Source organism: Zosterops lateralis (assembly GCF_965231275.1).
Source record: "Zosterops lateralis genome assembly, chromosome: 2".
In the NCBI taxonomy this organism is placed as follows: domain Eukaryota; kingdom Metazoa; phylum Chordata; class Aves; order Passeriformes; family Zosteropidae; genus Zosterops; species Zosterops lateralis.
In genome coordinates, this window is record NC_139763.1 from 41,632,902 (window position 1) to 41,652,385 (window position 19,484).

Here is a 19,484-nt window from a genome sequence, read left to right on the forward strand (position 1 = left end):
CTCTGAGGAAAAATCTCAATATGGAAAATGCAGATTGTCTCAAGCTGGGCAACCACTGCAAGGGAATGAACAGGGTTTGAAAGAAGGACTAAGGAAAAGCCAGCACACTCCAATGACATGAAGCAAGCAGTAATTTGTTTTCCAGCCTTGTAACTCACTCTCTTTCACCTGAGGTTTTCCTGGGTTAATTTGGTCAAGTTTGCTGTATTTGTTTTAATAAAATCTTTAGATTCAGGGATCGAACAGTTCAGTCCCTATGCTCAATATAAAAATGGGATGTGGATGCATATAGGAAGTAATTCCAACTAAATGCACTGTCTGATTCAGGGTCCTAAGTTGAATTTCTGAAGAAAAAAAAATTCATCATTTTTTAAAAAGCCTTGTAGCTGAAGATTTAAAATTACATTTTCAAGAGCCAGTGAGGTTTATCTTAAAAATGCCAAATGAAGGTAAAGGATTTCTTTGCTTTATACATATTTAAGAACTCACAGGTAATATTTCTAAGCATTGCTACCATATGTACCTGTGCTAACAGCTGTACCACTAAATAAAAAGCTGTCAGAATTTGCAGATTCAGAACTTCAGCTGAAAGGGATTTACCATAGCAGATGTATCTAAGCACATCTTTTTATGTGCAAGTACTTTTCATACCAACATCTCATCAAGCCAAAAACGCCTTTTCATTATGGAAAAGATTAAAAGGTGCATATACATGCAGCTCACAGAAACTTCACACAAAATTTACTGTTCTCCGTGATGATTATTTTGATTCAATGGATTTATAATCCACCTATTGCAGTGTAAGTATCTACATGAGTCTGAGTCTGAGTGCTATATGGGCAATTACAACCAAGAAACCTGAAGCTGATGTGACAAACCAAGTACCTGTAAGAGGCATGAAAAAATTGGAGCATGCAGAAATTTCTTGTCTTCTTACCTCAAAAGTTTGCATTTTATTCAGAAAAGTTACAAGGATGTCACTTCTATTATTTATAAACTGTTCCTCCATCAATGATTCTCAAACTGAGCACTGTACTACAAAGAGTCCCTTAATGTAGAAGTTCTGGATAGGCAACTGCTAAGAGTTCAAAGATGTACGTTATTTCCAAAACCAGGAAAAAAATATTAGGCTCACTATTTTAAGTTTCAAAAGCTGGGAAGAGCAGTTCCAACAGTCTCCATTACACCTCACTGCCAAACTACAGATATCATTCTGTTCCTTCTCTCCACTCACACCCAGTTCTGAAAGGCCCCCAGCCTCTCAAAATACCCACAGCCTTATTTACATTGGCTCTGATGCCACCACTGCAATCCACCTAAGGTTACAACACAGTTCATCTCATGTCCTTTTTTTCTTTTCTCCCACCAGTCCTCCCTCACAAAAGCCCCCCCAAAAAAAACGTCTTCTCTTTGTCTTCCAAATCTTTTAATTCCCGTGTCAAATTCAGAATTCTTGTCTTGAGGTTTCCCATATTTCTAACCATGCCATTCTCCTTACTTTTCTTACATTTTCTTAAATTCTCCCAACTTTTCCTAACCTATGTGTGTCTGATGCTCAACTTCTTCAACTAAATTTGCCACCTTTTTCTGTCATAATAAACAAACAAGCCGATAAACAAATCAACCATTTGTCACCCAGGGTTCCGTTTTCAAAGACTAAATTTCATTTAGATTTTGGACTATCAAGTCTAGCATCCTGGTTTCAGTGTACAATACAAACACTTAAAGCCTCATTGCCAGCAATAGCAAAAAAAAATACCTAAACCAAACCAAAAAACAACAACAAAAATCAAACTAAACCAAACCAACACCACCACCACTAACAACAACAAAAAGAAGTAAGAGCAGCAGGACAAACAACACTCAGCTCAGATATGAAACTTTTTTTTTTATACAACCAGCCTAAGCTCCACATTGAAAAGCCCCAAATGAGACCCTTGGCTTACTAGGCATTGCTGCACAAGCAGAGATAACACTAGTTAGTTTACAGCATGAATTTCTGCACAACTTTCTGCTACATCTTTGCAACACAGTGTCTTAATGCATGAACAGTGATAGAGAGCATTTTATTGTTGGAGAAGTGCGTAGGCCATTAATCAGTTCTGAATAAAATGGGGGAAAAAAAGCTAAGCTTGCTCTAATAGCTTTTCAATAGCAAAATACTGTTGCTGAACTTCTCATTTAAGAGATTCTTCTTCTCACAATGGCATTTCAGATATAGAAGACTAATCTTAAGTGTTGCAAAAAAAAGTGTTTCATAAGATCTAAGAATAAATTTTTAGTTCTTTGTTTGGAATCTTTCCTTAAGACTGTGACCAGAAAAAGGTTGGAGAGCAGAAAGAAACATACAAAGATAAATGTGGTAACCATTTTTATCTGAAGCATACTACAACCACTCAACTCCCCTTGCAGATGTGTTTTTGACCCCTTTCTAGATACTACAACAGTATTCAGGCATGATTTATAATTACAGAAGCCATGTGGGCCTCCCACTGTGCTGTATTAGGCAACTATCTGCTAATTCTACTTCCTGTAATAACTTCTCCTGGTACTCCCATTGTAGATGCTAAACTTATTGTTAAGTAGTAGGAGTCTTTAAAAATTACTTTCGAACTGTTCAAATACCAAGTTTTAAACAGAGGGTCACATCTATAGTTATTAGTTTGGTTGCTTAATTCCTGAACTCTTTTCAATACCATCTAGTTCTGGAAACTGGCAGTTTTAAATACCAGCTGGTTTATGTCTTTTTTTTTTCATCCCTCCTTTTTCTTTTTAAGCTTGTTCTGTAATTGCTTCTACTAACACTTCAATTTGAAGAGAGATCCTTTGATACATCCTCCATAATGAAAGGTTCCATTTCAGAACTTCTTCAAGCCCAAAAATGAACTTGGATACAAGAGGTAAAATAACAGCCTCTTTTTTGATAGAGCTTTATTTCTAGAGGATAAAAGGCAAGATCATCTATTAGCCTTGTGCATTCTCCAGCGGGCTTCTTGTTCACAGTGTGTTTCAAAAAAATTAATTTTATACCTCCTGCAAATTGTTCCTCAAACACCTTTCTTAGCTGAACGCATGCATTCTTACCTTATACTGCCAGAAATTTATGCAGTTTTGTATTTTGCTCTTGCAGACAAAACTTAACTTTTAAAAATGGTGAAAACTGCTTTGTGTAACCACCTTTTACCTTGCTGTTTAACTATGCCATGCCAGCTTCTTTTTGGATTTACTATCTTTGATAGGTGCATGCGCTTCCTCCAACATTCCCACACGGCATCTTCAAGTAGTTTCCATGCCACTTACAAGGATTTTAATTTGATAAATTGTCTTTAATGTGGTTTTTAACTTTAAGTCATTTTCTTTAAAAAACATAACCCCCAAAGCAGGGGATTTTCAGAGATGGAGGTAGATGATCCTGCAGGAAATGTAAATACATTTTACAGAATGACAGTAACAGAGCTTTGAACCACATCCTGCACAGAATGGTCAGAAACACATACAAAACTGCTTCTCCCTCTTCTGGTTTCCAGACTAACTGCTCCATGAAACACTCACTGACTGTGTCTAGCAATTTAGTCTCCACATCAATCATTGCCTCAGCCACTGCTGCTGCCATGCAGGCACCAGGCTGACATGGGAGCAATACAACTAGGAGGTTAGAAGAGAATGAAAAGGCTCCAAAGACAAAGAAGGGGAAGAGAACAACCACATAATAAAGAGAGCTTGTGTGCATTTACACACCACATTGCTCATGGGGCTCCAGGACTTGGAATAACATTTATGATTTTTCATGAGTTGCTGTTTCTCTTTATTTCTAACCCATGATTATATAGAGAAAAGAAATAAGAATTCAGATAGTAGATGTGAATTCAAGAAGTAGAAGGTAAACAAATCTCTATTAAAAGATAACAAGACAGCATATGCTAACTGCATAAAATTAGCTCTCAAAAATTTGAAACTAAAATTTGACTACTGAGATTGAACAAGCCACTGCAGAGCCAATACACCTGCTGAAAATTGGCTCGATAGAACGGTGTGCATTCCTGTGTCTGGTTGCAAACCTGTTCTATTTGGATTTCCTTGCATATTGATTCTCCCATGAAATCCCTTTTTCCTCTGTTGAAGGCAGTGGTATCTCCCCCTCTGCTTGTACCTAAGTTCTCCTCTTTACTTCAAACATTTCCAGTCCCATCAAACCATCACCTTTTCTCCCCCAGTTACAGAAGCATTAACACTTTCCTCCTTCGCCTCTGTGACAGGGGGACAAAGCCAAGGCCCATCTGCCTTCCTTCACCTGCTGGGAAGACTCCCCTGCTCCTGCCTCAGGATGAAACTGGTGTCTCACACTGCAGAGCTGGGTTTCCATACTGCCATTGGACAGTTAATGGGAAAACACAATTTTTTCTGCCAACACTGTCAACAGTAACCTTAAATACCTTCTTCTCCAAGTCATTGAAAAAGTAAAAGACTGAGGCATGTGCTATTGAGACAACTTGCAATTATTTAATGCCTTATCTTAGGACAAACTGAACACAAATCAAAAGGAAGCAATTATAAAAGCCCTTTGGGCAGCAGCTTAAGGGAAAAGACAGAAGCACGGAGTTACACAAAAATGCATCTTTTCAATCCCCTGGCTGTTCAGGTAGCAGGAAAAGACCATTATTTTTCCTTATCTGTTTCTGTGTACTACTAGGAACAGAGAGAACAATAAAAGAAAGAATTTAGGATAGATTAAACTGGTCAGTTTTGCTAGTTCTTGCAAAGTCAAACAGCTAAAAGCCCCTTTGAACTTCGACAGGGCAGACAAGCTCAAGAGCCCATTCCAGCCTGCAGCTTGCCGAACACACTGAGCAGAGAGGTGCCCTACTCCAACCAGCTCATTCTGTATGCAAAGCAAGCAGGTACAATGCAAAGGGGAGGTGAGTCACACAAGAAAAACATATAAAACAAAGGCAAAAGAGCTGGCAAGACAGAAAGGACAGCAGTGTGGGAGAGTGGGCAGCATCAGGCTGCCAGGAAGGTAAATCAGAAGTGTAGAACGTGACCTGAATGATACACAAAGTATCATGATACATGAAGTAGTAGGTATCTTTACAGAAAAAAAAGATAAAAATTAAAAAGTGTTTGTGGAAAAGAAATCTTTAATATACTCCATGTCCTTTTAAGCACTTCTGCTATCCATATATACAACACAAACTGAAAATCCTTTAAGCATACAGTATACATTTACCTCCTGAAAGGATACACAACTTGCAGTTTGGCTTAAAATATCAATGCAACTCCCATTACCTTCCTGCTATGAAGACTTCCCAATTCACCATTCTTTTGTATTTTGTTTGAGTTTATGCTTAATATTTTCATTGAAACTGACTGATAATTTCTGGAATACAAGTAGCAGAGGATGAAACAAGAATGATGAAGTTCTCGCATCCACTCTGCTCTCCTAATCAAATCCACAGTTTTGTGTGGCCACACTTCAGCTTCCCAGTCAACCTGTAAGTCAGATGCAGTCCATCAGTTTTCCTATTACTCTACTGCAAGGCCCAGCAGCCATTTAGATGGCTGGTACTGACCCATATCACAGTGGGATTCTTTATCCCATTCTCAGGTGTCTGGCAATTTAATCAAAATGAAAAGAGGTATAGCCTGATAAAAAATAATCTGCACGAGTTAGAGGCAGTGCTGCAAAACTCAACATACATTTACATGGTCCTGGAGAGCAAAACAAAGGCTTTGCTGAAGAAAGAAACATGCTAGAGAGGGCCTGAGCTGTTTAGGAAAAGCAGTTTCAATTACTCCTTTCATTTAGGCAGCTAAATTCTGTTTGGAGGAAATCATTTCAATGGGTGTTTTCAGGCTTTAAACGCCTGACAAAAAGGCATGACCACTTTAACACAGTTGAGCTGAAGCTTGTGACACAAGTCTGTCTTGAAAACAGGGACTTTAAATCTTTACTTCATAGAAACAAAGTGTTATGCAGTAAAAAATAAAGATGCACACACAAACTAATTATTTGAGATCACATCTTCTGACTTTTTTCTGCTTGGCACTTCAATGCTTTTATAATCCACTTTAAATAATATGTAAAGTTCTTTGCCTGTATATTTGCTACTTTTTTCCTGGATTCAGTATTTGCCTACAGAAGATTTGAAACCTGCAAAATAAAATATATATATTTACATATATATTTAAAATAGATATAAAATCTTATATATATTGAAAGTTCAATCCAATAACTCAGGAAAAACAAGGCAAAACAGTTACATTCTTTCATTACAAACTCTGGGAAGTTATCTCATGTTAATACATGAGAAAGTTTTACACTTTCATTTAACTGTGAACAGTTTAATAGCATTAGCACTGTAGATGGAAGTTAGAGCTCTGAAAAATGCCATCTGCAATATGAATATGGAAACTATAAAAATGTTAGCTTTATGGATAAAAATACTTTGAATAGAAATGGTTGACAACATACTCTGAAATAAAAAAAAAAGTAAAAAGACGACTATGCGACTGCTTCTTATTTACTGAACTGCTACTCAAATTCTAATTTACCTACTAAAATCAATTTAATAAGAAAATATGTACCCTCTCAGGCACCAAAGAAACATACCATCCCATCTGCACATGAAACATACAAAGGAACATATTTTTTGTAATACATGCTCAATGCCAACTTTATACTGGATATCACAGAAGCATCACAGCCCATTTAAAAAGTTATTGCTGTAATAAGCTGTTTCTTCCAACAAACTAACGTAACGTCCACAATGGAAAAAAAATCGTTGCATACATCCTTTATTTATTTAATATAGCTTCTGAGCCTGTTCCAGGAATTCTCAAACTGAGGAACAAGGACCAGTTAAAATACTTACTTCAACACCTTCTGATGTTGCAGCATCTTCTCCATTGTAATTTTTCTTCCCAATTTCCATAAATAAAAACCAAACTGCACACTTAGCTTCAAAAAAGATTCAAGGAGCTACAGGCTGATGAGTCTCATCTCCACCTCTGGAAAGGTGATCAAGCAAACTTCCCTGGAGCAGTGGATGTTACAGCAAGGATTTTGCCTTGGTCTTGAACTGTGTTATTTGAGGAATGCTGGTGAGTCATGGGTACTATGTCTGATGGTGGCTGATAACTCATGGGGTCACTGGCAGTGATGCCAATGCTGTTTAAAACTCTCTATTAATGACCTGGATGGTGGGACAGAGTCTGGTCTCAGCAGGTTCAGAGGCAACCCCACACTGGAGGAAGAGATCAACACTCCAGAGAGCAGTGCTTCTATTTCAAGCAACTTCAGGAGGCAAGAGAAGTGTGTTGATGGGAAACTCACAAAGATCAACCATGGTAAGTGTTTTACTGCGAGGGTGCTGGGACTGAGAAGCTGTGGGCACCCTGTGTCTGAAAGTGTTCGTGGCCAGGCAGGATGGGTCTTTGAACAACCTGCTCTAGTGGAAGGTGCCCCTGCCCATGGCAGGCAGATTGAAGCCAGGTGATCTTTGATATCCCTTCCAACCCAAAACATTGCATGATTCCACGATTCTAAGTAAAAGAAAAAACTTGCTCCTTAGGTGAAGTAACACACAAGATGGGCTGGGCATGCAGTGGACAAAGCTCTGCAGAAATAGATCTGGGGCTCCTGGTGGATGCACCCTTGGAAAGTGAAGCAGGCTAACCAAGTATCAAACTCTCTCGGCAGGAGTAACCAAGCAGGTAGGGGGAAGTGATTTCTCCTCACTCCACCTTTCAGCATTGGTAAAGCAGCACCTGGATCGATGCGTCTGATTTTGAGCTCACCAATAAAAGGCAGACCTTGGTACAGTGGGCACTGTCAGCAGAGAGCCACCAAGATGACCAAAGGGCTGTGACACATGACACATTGTCCTAGGGTGACTTTGTCATGCTTGTATTCCCAGCTGTCTGTTCTGTTTGTGCTGTATAATGAGCTCTGTGCCTTTAAGGCTGGTTCTGAGGGTGAACCAAGGAGAAGAACACAGTTTGTTTTGGAGAAACTGCTCACTCCTCTGCATTCCGCTCCTAGACTGTGTCGGCTGAGGAATGGACACAGTGGGACAGAGATCTCCTTTGCTTTTAGTTAGCATTACCTAGCTGAAGCAGAGAAGTTCCCTAAACTGTTTGTTTTGGGTTTTTTTCTTTTTCTTAGGACTGTTTAAACCTGCTCTAGACTGAACAACCCAAAAGAGCACCGGGAGCTCACACCTGTGGCCCACCAGGGTCTAGACCTAGGCATTTGTCAGTGCCAGAGGAACTAATAAGAGACTAAGCAACCCGAGCTACAGTCCATGGCAAGGACTTTCTGAATTTGCCATCTCACTTCAGAACAACAAAAGGTTTTATTGTTTCATATTATTCATTCTTTATGCTTGTGGGCACTTTGTTTGTTAAATAAACAGTTTTTTCCACTTTTTTCTGAATAAGTTCTTTCCCTCAGACCAGCTGGAGGAGGGGCTGTTTAAGTTTGCTTCCCAGAGAGACCCTATTCGGGAGTTTTCTGCCAAATTTGCCTTAAACCAGGACACACACAAAGAGTGGCCAAGGGAGGCTTGCTCCATCTGGGGACAAGGCAGCAATCAGGCAGACCTCATGACTCTATTCAATTTTCATGTGTGAGTAAATAGAAAAGTCATAACCTGATTCTTTTTAGATGCATACAGCAATAGGACAGGAAGAAACAATTTGGAAAACAGGATATTTCTGCTAGCTGAGGAGAAAAGCTCTTTTTCCCATGAGGGTGGACAAACACTTGAAGAGCTGCTCAGAGACCCTATGGCACCACCATCCCTGGAGTTACTCAAAATTTCCAGGCATAGCGTAGAACAACCTCCTCTAGTTAGACTGATTTTAAGCAGGGGTTTGAGCTACATGATTGCCAGAGGTCCCTTCCTATGTAATTCTATAATTATAATAATTATTTATAATAATAACTCTATAATAATTCTATAATATCCAAATGACTTGTAGTAGAAAACAACATTAAATATTTCATTAAGTTACTTTTCTCATCTGAACCTTGTTAAGTCAGCAATAGAAATGAACATAGCTTTAGCCTGACAGAGGTGTTTCAGGCATGAAAACAAAGGTTTTGCAGTTATCAAAGTTATTCATCACTCTCACTGGGAACTTCTTGCAAAATAATGGTCCTACTCCTATCACTAAAAGTTAAGGTCTAGCTAAAGGATGAAAACAACATCTGACAGCTCTGCTATTAGGGATTTACACTGCTGGAGCTGAAGATGTTTAATTTACTATTTGGCTCTCTTATTACAATACTATTCTAGCTTGAGAAAACCTATACCAGAAAAATAAAACAACTATGTAAAACAAGAGTTCAAACTACCTAACACTTTAAGTTTTTCATTACCTCTGTATGTTTCTCTTCCAGCAAGCATAAAAGGAACATATGGAGAGCTTTAAACCCTAAACCATTTGTATTGGAAAAAACCCCAACTTTCAAATTGCGTAATTTTGATCCTTCCTTGACCTCGCAAGACTGCAGAGTCATTTCTGCTCCCTGCTCTCTTCCAGACTTCAATCTCACTCGAGGCTCACAGCTTCTCCTCTTTCTCCTCTTCCTCAGAGGAGCTCCTCAAGTAAACACCATTAGTTGCTATTCCTCCTATCCCCACATTCTCAGACAGAGCCTGTGTGCAAAGATACATGGAATTAAAGTCAAAAATTGCAAATAGACACTTTTAAGTATGCAAATACACAAACACTGAGATACAAATGTATTTGCTACTTAAACAAAAGCCAGCTCACAAATCAAATGGAAATCTGTAAGTCAGCAAGTTCTTTACATTGATATCATTAGAATTTAGATGAGAAATAAAAAAAAAAGTTGGTACTTTTTATTAGTGCTTTGTGAAGGGTTTTATTCCACTGACCTCACTGTCAAGTTAATTTATTTGCAGTAAGTAACTGGTCTCAGAGATGCCAGCTCCTCCACAGACATCCTGAAGGGACCATTTCCTTCCAGGATCAAAGTGCACCATGCGGCGAGACTTCTCATCCACATCAAGTTACTTGACAGACTAGGAAATACACTCTCAAGTTAATTACGAATATCATGGTTCATTCCATCCTTTGGAAACTGAGCATCTGCTCATTGCTTTACCCATCCCAAGATTACTCTTCATATGGCATTCAAAGTTTATCCACTCCTGTGCCAGTATGCTTGTCATTTCTATCAGTTTGTAAACACTCAGAGCCACAGTACGCCCTGCATGACCCTGTCACTTTCACAACTGGCATAGAACTGTATTAATGAAACACTTCTAATGTGTCTGAAAATCACATTTATATAGAGCATTTTCCAACAGATTACCAATTATTAAAGAAAAAAGGGAGTTTAAGACATTAAGTTTAAGCACCTTTTTTTTAAGATGACTTTAAGCTGTGGGCCATACTCTAGATTTTTTAAGAGGTACACGTAAGACCACCTAAGTGTAAGCTTCAAAGCAGAATCCAATCCTAATAGGCCCTATCCTTACAAGAACCCATTTTATATCTTTTCAGTCAATACATATCAAGATCGCAAGCACTGATCATGTAACAGACCATAAGTACTTCAAGAGTTATTGATTTTGCTACTCTAGCAATTTCTCTGAAAGAAGATTCATGCCATTTCAAACACAATCCCAAAATACTTCTGTTAAGTTTTTCCCCCTAAAATACTAGTTGTTCCAGATCTGAGTAATTGTAACTTAGTGGCTGTCCAAAGACTCTTAATTCATGCCATTAGCTTCCTACACAGTGTTTGAAACCTTGCTCAGCAATAACTGAGCTTTTAAGGAACTTAAAGTTACCTTCTGAGGCAACTGGGATCATTACGACATCCAAAGTAGCACAGAAATTTGAGTTATAAATACCTCCAGAGAACAGGCAGCAAGTTGAATGCAATACTAAAAATATTAACGAATACAGGCTCTTCCTTGCTCTCATTGGGTCTCATTCTACACAAACAGCAGCGGAGTCTTTACATTATATATAAACTCAATTCACTGCCATGGCTTCACCAGACTCTGGGAGAAGATGCTTTACTCTTGCTTACTTAGAAATTAAGACATTGAAAACTGTCAGCACACCTGAAGATAGAAATCATTCAGTTCAATGAGATCTTTACATTTTCCATTCAGCTTCTCTGTGATCACTAGAGCTGAGCTGGCAGAGATTTTGTTCTCCATAAAGAGTCCTCAAAAATAACCTCCACAAGCATGCTTACAATTTTATCCCTATTTCTGCCACTGGCTGGGTCTACATATCTGATCTCTCCCGGTCTAATGGCGTTACACAGCAATTTTTCCCATTCACAAAGTAACCTTTCCCATTCTGCCTCAAACCCATACATATCCTAATGCTGCGTAAGAATTTAAGCAATACCCTATTCAAGGGGATTGGAAACTATTCTAAATTAGGCAGCTGGTTAATAGAAATCAAAAAAGCATCATAATATGAGGAAGTTAAAACAGCTGCTATGTCTTGTAACACTGTACAGCCCTAGGGAATGCTCCTGACACTTCCACTCTTCTTCTCCCACAGGACTTCTCTGCCTGGCTCCTGCACAAAAAAGAGGACAGCTCCTGCATTGTAGAGAAAACCTTATTAGACAGCCTGTTTTCCAGAAAGAAATCCAGAAAAAGCCAAATTTGCTTGAATATATGACTAAATTCTCTTCCAGACAACCAGAACTGCAATTCAGCTCATTTTCATAGCATGCACCTTCCCGGTTCAAAACTTACTCTGTTCCAGTAATCCATAAATTACCATGATGGATTGAATAAGAACTATCCGTTCCCATTTGAAATAGTGCTGACCACTCTTTTATCATTCCTGGCAATTAACAGTAAACATGAGTTGTAGTCATTTTTTGTAGGCAACCTGCTGAGATTTATAGCAGTACCTTCGAAAGTCTGAAGACAAGACTTATCTTTGGGTGAAAGATTTTTCAGGGTTGTGACAACCTTGATGCAGAAAAGTTCTGGTACATCAATCATATGTCTGCTATTCTGACAGGGAAAACCTCACAGGTGACACACACAGTGCAAAAGTAGTTAAGGATAGTCGCTAGTTGTTGCCACAAGTTCTAGACAAGTTGTCTGTTAATGAATAGAAAAAATAGCAGACAGCATCACTATCTCGATCAATTTGGATCAAAACAGCCTAATTTCTCTCTAAAATACAGTAACTGACTTCAAGTGGGAACATTAGCAAGGAAATGTTGTTGTTGTTTTTGTTTTTGTTTTGTTGGGGGTTTTTTTGGGTTTTTTGGGGGTTTTTTTTGGTTTTTTTGTTTTGTTTTGTTTTGGGTTTTTTGGGTTTGTTTTTGTTTTTGTTTTTGTTTTTTTTTTTTGTTTTTGTTGTTTTTTTTTTTTGTTTTGTTTTGTTTTTTTTTTTTTTTAAAAAAAAAAAAGGACGACTTTAGGCAACATCTCCAATTACTCCAGTTACTCCAACAAGGCAAAAAAACTCACAGTCTATATAAAAAAATTATGTGACAAGGGCAAAAATCCCTCCCTGGAAAGCAATTCTGAGAGTTATCAAACAAAGTATTTATTACAAAGGGATTTCATTCCATTAAATGTTTGCATCAGTAACATGGATGCTGAAAACAAAACCATTTTTACTAAATGTGCCAATGATGAAAAGCTAGGAAGGACAAAAAACTTAAATCAATTTTGCAAATGAAAGAAATTGACAGAAGGGAACTGAAATCCACTGGGAATGAGCACAAAAGTCCTTCAAAAAGACAATGGAAAATATAAGTAATAGTCTTTAATAAAATGAATAATGTCTAAATCCCAAGCTGACAGTCAATGTCAGGCAACTGCAAAATGGTAAATATCAGTGAAGTGTACATGCACAACTTTCAGAATAAGCCAAGTAATCTTTTCTGGTCCATTTTGTACTGCACTTAAGAGACAAAACACTGTACCCCCACTGAAACACCACTTTTTAAGAAAACAACTGACAAAAACCCAAAGAGCTGGCCATTCTTTGTGTTCCTCCAATAAAGACAGAGTGAATTGGATTTGGTTACTATTTAAGCAGGGAAGCTTGAAAGAGGGCTTCCTAAGAACCAAAGTACCCAGAAGGCTACTGCAGAGAAAATGAGATCAATTTGTTCTCAGGTTCTCAAAAGACAGGAGATGCAATGGGCTTAAAATTGAAGTTAACAAGGTTCACACTAAGCACTTGGGGAAGACAACACCACTTTTCAATTTTAAGGACAATTAAATCCTTGAGCAGATTACACTGGAGACAGGTAAGGAAGTAAAAAACCCACAGTCAGTAGCAGGACAACAGGAAATTGTTTAGTCTTTGTGGTTCCTTACATTTATTAAAATAACTATATAGAATTTACTGGCTCCAGGACTCATTTCAGTAGAAGATACTAAGGTACATTAGAGAATTGGTGCCTTTTTTTTCAGTTTAAACATTCATGACTTTTTATTCTCTTCTCTCCACTATCTTCAGCATAGTCTTACTTTTCAATTAACACTCTTACATTTTTGTGATGATCAGTTACCACGGCTGCAAAGATCAGAGTCTTATGTTCTATTATAGCCAGAGCTTCAAAAATACACAATAGTCAAATAAAGGAATGCAAAAGAAGGAAAAGGAAACTTACTAATATTTTCTATTCAACTCTCCCCATTCCAGGGCTCATGGGTCTACAGCTGATTTACACTTTCATAGAAAAATGTAGCATATGGTAAGTTAAACAGGACAAGGAAATAAAGAGTATAATGGAAGAGAATTAATGAAAATCAATAGTTTTGAAGACTAGAGTGCATTGACAATAAAGCTTATGGGGTTTACACAATTCAAGTGATTTCACTGTTTCATATTAGAAAATTAGACAAAACTTTCAATAAAGTGTTCTTTCAAGTGTGTAGTTTAAAAGATTGCATTCCTAGTCTAATCAAACTTCAAACAAACAATAATGAATAATTATTAATTATACTGCAGGCATCATCAGCTAGGGATAAAACGTGCTTTGATAAGGACTTCTCAGGTTCTCTCAACCCTCCTCCACAGAGCAGAGGCAAAGCAAGCCCTATCTCACACCCCAAGGACTACCTGGTAACCTAACAGAGGCAGACAATTGGTTTGGACAGTATGTCTGCAGCATTAGATGTGGAACTCTTCTTCTCTAGTTCTAGACACAAAGTCACAATTCACAATTCTAGTCTTTCCCTTGTTATCAGTGAATGGAAGAAGTGGCCCTTGAGAAGACAATTCATCAGGTCTCAGACATGTATGAGATCCTTAAAAGGACTGTCTGTGTTATTCTATTTCTCCCCACTGTCTGCAGAGGCAGCCTAATGTCACTCAGACTTGACATCAACTCTTCCCTGGCATACCAGGTTAGACATTTCACAACATTTCTCTTCCCATTCTTTCCTCAAGCAGTATTGGCTGAGATTCCTCAGTCTCAGCTTTCTAGGCAGCTCTGAAGGAAAGCCAGGTTCTGGGGCTGGAGGTGAACACAAGCATCACCAACTTCAATGGCTTCCAGAGAAGGCAATGCAAACACATAAAAGACTGTTTCTTAAAAAAAAAATAAACTAAAAATAAATTTTAAAGGCACTAAACAGATAGCAACTTTTGTAAAAGTGAAAGCTACACATTAGTATGAAAAACCAACAGCCTGGCTCTGTAGACACTTAAACAGGTATTTTAGCAGAAAATCTCACATCCTGAAAATTAAAACATATGCAAACATTTGAAGAAATATAGTTTACAGGTTTTGTCTTGGTTTGGTTTGGTTGTTTTTTAAAGTAATGTCATTCAAAATAATTACTTTGCTTTCTAACAAAAGAGGTAGTTCTACAACTTCATGGTAGCATCCAATACATTATTAAGAAACAACTTTTCATATTGAAGCTGGGACAAGGCACACCATACCACTATGTCCCATTCTGGAGCACAGCATCAGTTTTTGCCCCATGTTCCATCTTGGGTCCTGAGACTTCAAAACTCCAGCCTTAGAAAGGGGAAAAACTAAGACAAATTCTCTTTAAAACCCTAACGTGATTTAAACATACTGTCCATGAAAGACAAAGACTGAGGAGAGGTTGTGCCTCACAGACCTTCTAGGATCTTTACCACGATCATCCACTCCTTGTCAACTAGCCCCTTCCCTCATGAATTCTAATTATAGTTTCTTCATTAAATCTTCTGAAGATCTGTATTAAAAGTTAGAACTTAATCTAACTTATACTATTTTTAGCCCTCTCAGAAACAAATTTTCACTATCACACACTATATTCCCATATCATGCACTTTATTCCCGCCCTGTAGTAAAAGACAGACCACATATACAGGGATCTGAAAGAACAGATCATGTTAACATCTGCTATGTGGAGAAACAAACAAATAAACAAAATGTGAAATACAATAACATCTTCACTGCATCAAATATCTGGCATAGGAGATCAAACACCTTGGAACCAAATCCATAAGAGTTTGTCCTGATGGCCACAAACAAAATCCATTGTCAGATATTTAACCAATTCAGCCTAATTTTCTGACACCAGGGCTGGAAGGCAGAAGGGAAAAGTTGAGCTGTTCAAGGAAGTCTAGTGCATCAAATGCATTCAGAAGCTTTAAAGGAAGACTTAAAAATATTCAGCACGCTTTATGTTAGACTTGTATGCTAGTTTCTTGCCTATTTTAGTTATACAGTGTCCTCAATTCTCCATTCAGACATTAAAAAAGACTTAGACGCACGCCTCTAATAGTACAGCAAAGTAGTTTGGGCTTGATTCCAATTTCACCAGGAGCAAAGACATTCACAGCAGAGATAATCCATACTTCAGGGTTATTTGATTCCTTTTAGAGCTCCTTGAGAAGCAGAAGTCAAGCTACATGGTTATAATGACAAAACAAAGGGAAAAATGTAAAGGTGTCTCCTAGCACAGGTTATAATGAACAAGAATGAACAAGTACTACAAGGATGCAATAAATTATTATTCACAGCACTTTCCTCATTTATGTAAAGGCTAATCAAGAAGTGCCATCTTACATTAGCCAAAAAAATCACTAATTAAACAAAATCAATAAACAAAAAATTCAGAAAACAGTATTCACCTGTAATAGCAAACTATCACTACATGTCTTTTTTCAATCAAAGTAACTACTGACTATGCACTGAATAACCACTATGACTGGCTGTGTAGTTCAACTTGAAGTTTTAAATTTACCTAATACAAGAATGGTTTTCTGTAATAGCACTGAAGCCACTACTCCTATTTTATTGCCCATTTGTAATCTTTGCAATTGAATTTAGCACTCAGTTGTTTACCTATTAATATTCTTCATGAGAGAGAAAAAGTGGACTTCACTGCCAGACTATGTATTTTCAGACATTTTTACAAGAGTTACTCTTTCTCCTCCCCTCCCTTTTACATGGCAAGTTTCTTGAATATTCCTTAAATCTCTACAGCTACCACCAAGTTATTTTGTCCTTGAAGACACTCACAGCATTTGTTTTCCATCAGCAAATACATACACTTCATCTTCAGCTAAAGTTTTTTCATAGAATTTTATTAATTACCTTAACAGCATTCTGCCAGTACAGTCCAAGTCCACAATAAATTCAAATTATCCTGACTGGAGTCTTCCCAAATGCAAGTAGCTTTGCCGTACGGGAGGGCCTTTGATTTCACATCAAATAACCTTCAAATTGCCCAACAACGACAATAATCAGCTCTATTGTCTTTATGAATAAACCCCGTGAAAATGTGCCCATGAATGTCAGGGACTGTAGATGCTTTTAAGTGACAAGATACAAACCACAATGTGGAAGTGATTCTACTGAAATTCTGAAGTTTGCAGAGTCATAAAATCAAGATGGATACTAAAATGAAAGAATGTAAGGTAGCTGCCAAACTATGTAACATTTTAAAAAGGTATTCTTCCGACATTTTCCTTAATATTTTACAGGGTTGAAGTTACAATTATTAAAGTGCAGAGGTTTAAGAGTGAATTCAGCTCATAACTTCTTAATACACATGTCCAAAACCAATCAAACAAATCAAAACAGGTTCTAATGCTAGCCTGAATCTGATCGAGCGGTGAATAAATCAGAACCAAGACAAAACTTACTGAACCACCCAGAGGTGTCTCTTACCAAGAGCATCACCCATCAGACAATCACTCCGTGCTTAGAACAGACAAGACCTCTCACTAGACCCAACAAAACCGCACTGTAACGCGCAGAGAGGCAGCATGGACACAGAATCCCCTTTCCCACTGCCATCAGATCATCACAGGGACATTCACAGTGGGATTTTTGCCGGTGCAGCGCTCCCTGCCCAGCCCGGCCCGGCTCGCCCGACTGAGCCCGTACAGCCCGGGGCACAGCACGGCACGGCACAGCCCGGCCTGGGGGCACGGCACGGCCCCTCTGCCAGCGCCAAACGCGGCTGGGAGAGAGTGTAGGGGCTGCTGGATACTCCCAACTCCGCTGGTTACAGCACTCGGCAGCTGCAACCATCCGTCAGCTGCTGCAGAGGCACTCTTCTCGCTGCAGAAGAGCCTGGTGATGTGTTAAAGGCAAGTTTGGAAAGGACAGAGAGGAGAAACTTGCGGAACGCGGGCGGAGTTTCCCCCGCGCTACCCCGCACGACCGGCAGCTGCAGGAGCGCTCCGGGCTCAGCACGGCTCTGAGCAAAGCCAATCATCGCAGGCAACGCCGGGAGGGGAGAGCCCACAGCAGAACCTGCCCCGGAGCCCCCGCCTGCCCCGCCGCTTGTTTCTGACTGAGGAGGGCAGGTGTGACCCGGGGGCTGGGGGAGCGGGCCCCGCTGCCGGGGCTCTGGGCTCCGGGCGGGCCGTGCCGGGGCGGGGAGCGGGCACACTGACCTGAGGGTGCGGTTGCCGGCGCAGCCGCGGCGCTCCATGGCGGCGGGCACGCAGCTGGTCAGCTCGGTCCAGTCGGCGTGCAGCCCGCAGCTCCAGCCCGTGGAGAAGCGCGAGAAGAGCCAGGTGTCCTTGTCGCCGCCCGGGCGGTGGCAGGCGCACTTCTTCTGCCCGGCGCGGCAGTAGCAGGGCTGCTCCAGGTGGATGTTGCGCACCAGGTGCCGCCCGAAGGTGGTGCCGCCCGTCTTCTGGATGTGCAGGAAGACGATCACGTCGCGGCCCCGCATGTCGAAGCGCACCCGCCGGCACAGCTCCCCGCGGGCGAACGGGAACTTGGCCGCCAGCCGCGGCCCCGCCGCCGCCTCCTCCTCCTCCTCCCGCTCCTGCGGGCCCCCCCCGCGGCGGGCGGCGTTGGCCGGCGGGCGGCGGGGGCAGGCGGCGCCGGGGCAGGCGGGCGACACGTACTGGTAGACGATGAGCAGGAAGAGCAGCGCCAGCAGCGGCGGCAGCAGCCACCTGTTGAAGCGCTCGTCCATGGCGGTGCGGGGGGCGGCGCGGCGCGGGATCAGGCGCTGCCGGCCGCTGCCGGGGCGGCCGCCCCGCTCGGGTCCCGCAGCCTCGACGGCATGGTGCTGGCGGCGGGCGGCCGAGGCTCGCTCCGCTCCGCTCAGCCCAGCGCGCCGCGGCGCGCCCCGCCCGGGGCGGCCATCCCGGGCCCGCTGCCCGCGGCCGGGGCCGGGCGCCGAGCGCCGTGCCCGGAAGGCGCTGCCCGGAACGCGCTGCCCGGCGGCGGCCGCACCGCTCCAACCCGCTCCGATCCCGCTCCGCCGCAACTCCAGCCCAAACACAGCGCCCGGCTCCCGGCGGGGCGCGCCCCGCCCCCGCCCGACGGCCAATCACAGCAGGGCCGGCCGCCCGGCCAGCCAATGGGCGGGCCCAGCACGCCGGCGCTGTCGCCAATGGGAGCGCGCGGCGGCCCGGCGGGGGCGGGGGGAGCTGCCTCGCGCTCCCCTCCAGGTACCGGACCGGGACCGGCCGCGAGTGGGGCGGGGCCGGGAGGCGGCGGCAGCCAATGAGAAGGCGGGGGCGGAGCGTCAGGCCGCCAATAGGACGGGACGGAGGCGCAGCCAGGTGAGCGGGGCTCCGTTAAATTCCTCATTTCCCATCGCTTTCCACCAAAATCCCTCATTTCCCATCGCTTTCCACCAGGGAATGCGTGTTTGGCGCTGTTCCGCTTGTGATTATAACCCCAAGTGCTTCATACTAGGAGGTCGGGCCGACCTCCCTACAAATTAACTAACTGCTTTTAGGTTTGCTGTTACGCGGCGCTCTGGTTCTCACAGTCTTCAAAACACAGTCCCTAACCATGAACCCCCTTTGCAGAACACTTTTACCTCCCCGAGGCAATAACATCGGTTTTCCGGCAGTGCAGCTGCTCCATTTAAATGTCAAAAAGTTACTTTTCAATCTCTCTCATGTATTTACAAAAATCCACATCCTCAAGTTGTGTTGTTTTTCCTACTGAAAATTTTCCTTTTTCTTAAATAAATATTCCAGTCTTTAGTCCACAGATAATACTCAGCTGAATTTTGCCAAAA

General features: G+C 41.3%; 1 protein-coding gene across 1 annotated transcript in view; it reads right to left on the bottom strand.

Annotated features, from left to right (window-relative positions):
• Positions 1-18,422, bottom strand: part of HS6ST3 (heparan sulfate 6-O-sulfotransferase 3) — a gene marked incomplete at its 5' end in the record, with an annotated part of 279,846 nt that extends 261,424 nt beyond the window's left edge. Inside the window, one exon of the mRNA XM_083854915.1 lies at positions 17,890-18,422. Within this exon, the coding sequence (XP_083711041.1) occupies positions 17,890-18,422 (533 nt within the window). The remainder of the gene's footprint in view (positions 1-17,889) is intronic.
• Positions 18,423-19,484: the final 1,062 nt, after the last annotated feature.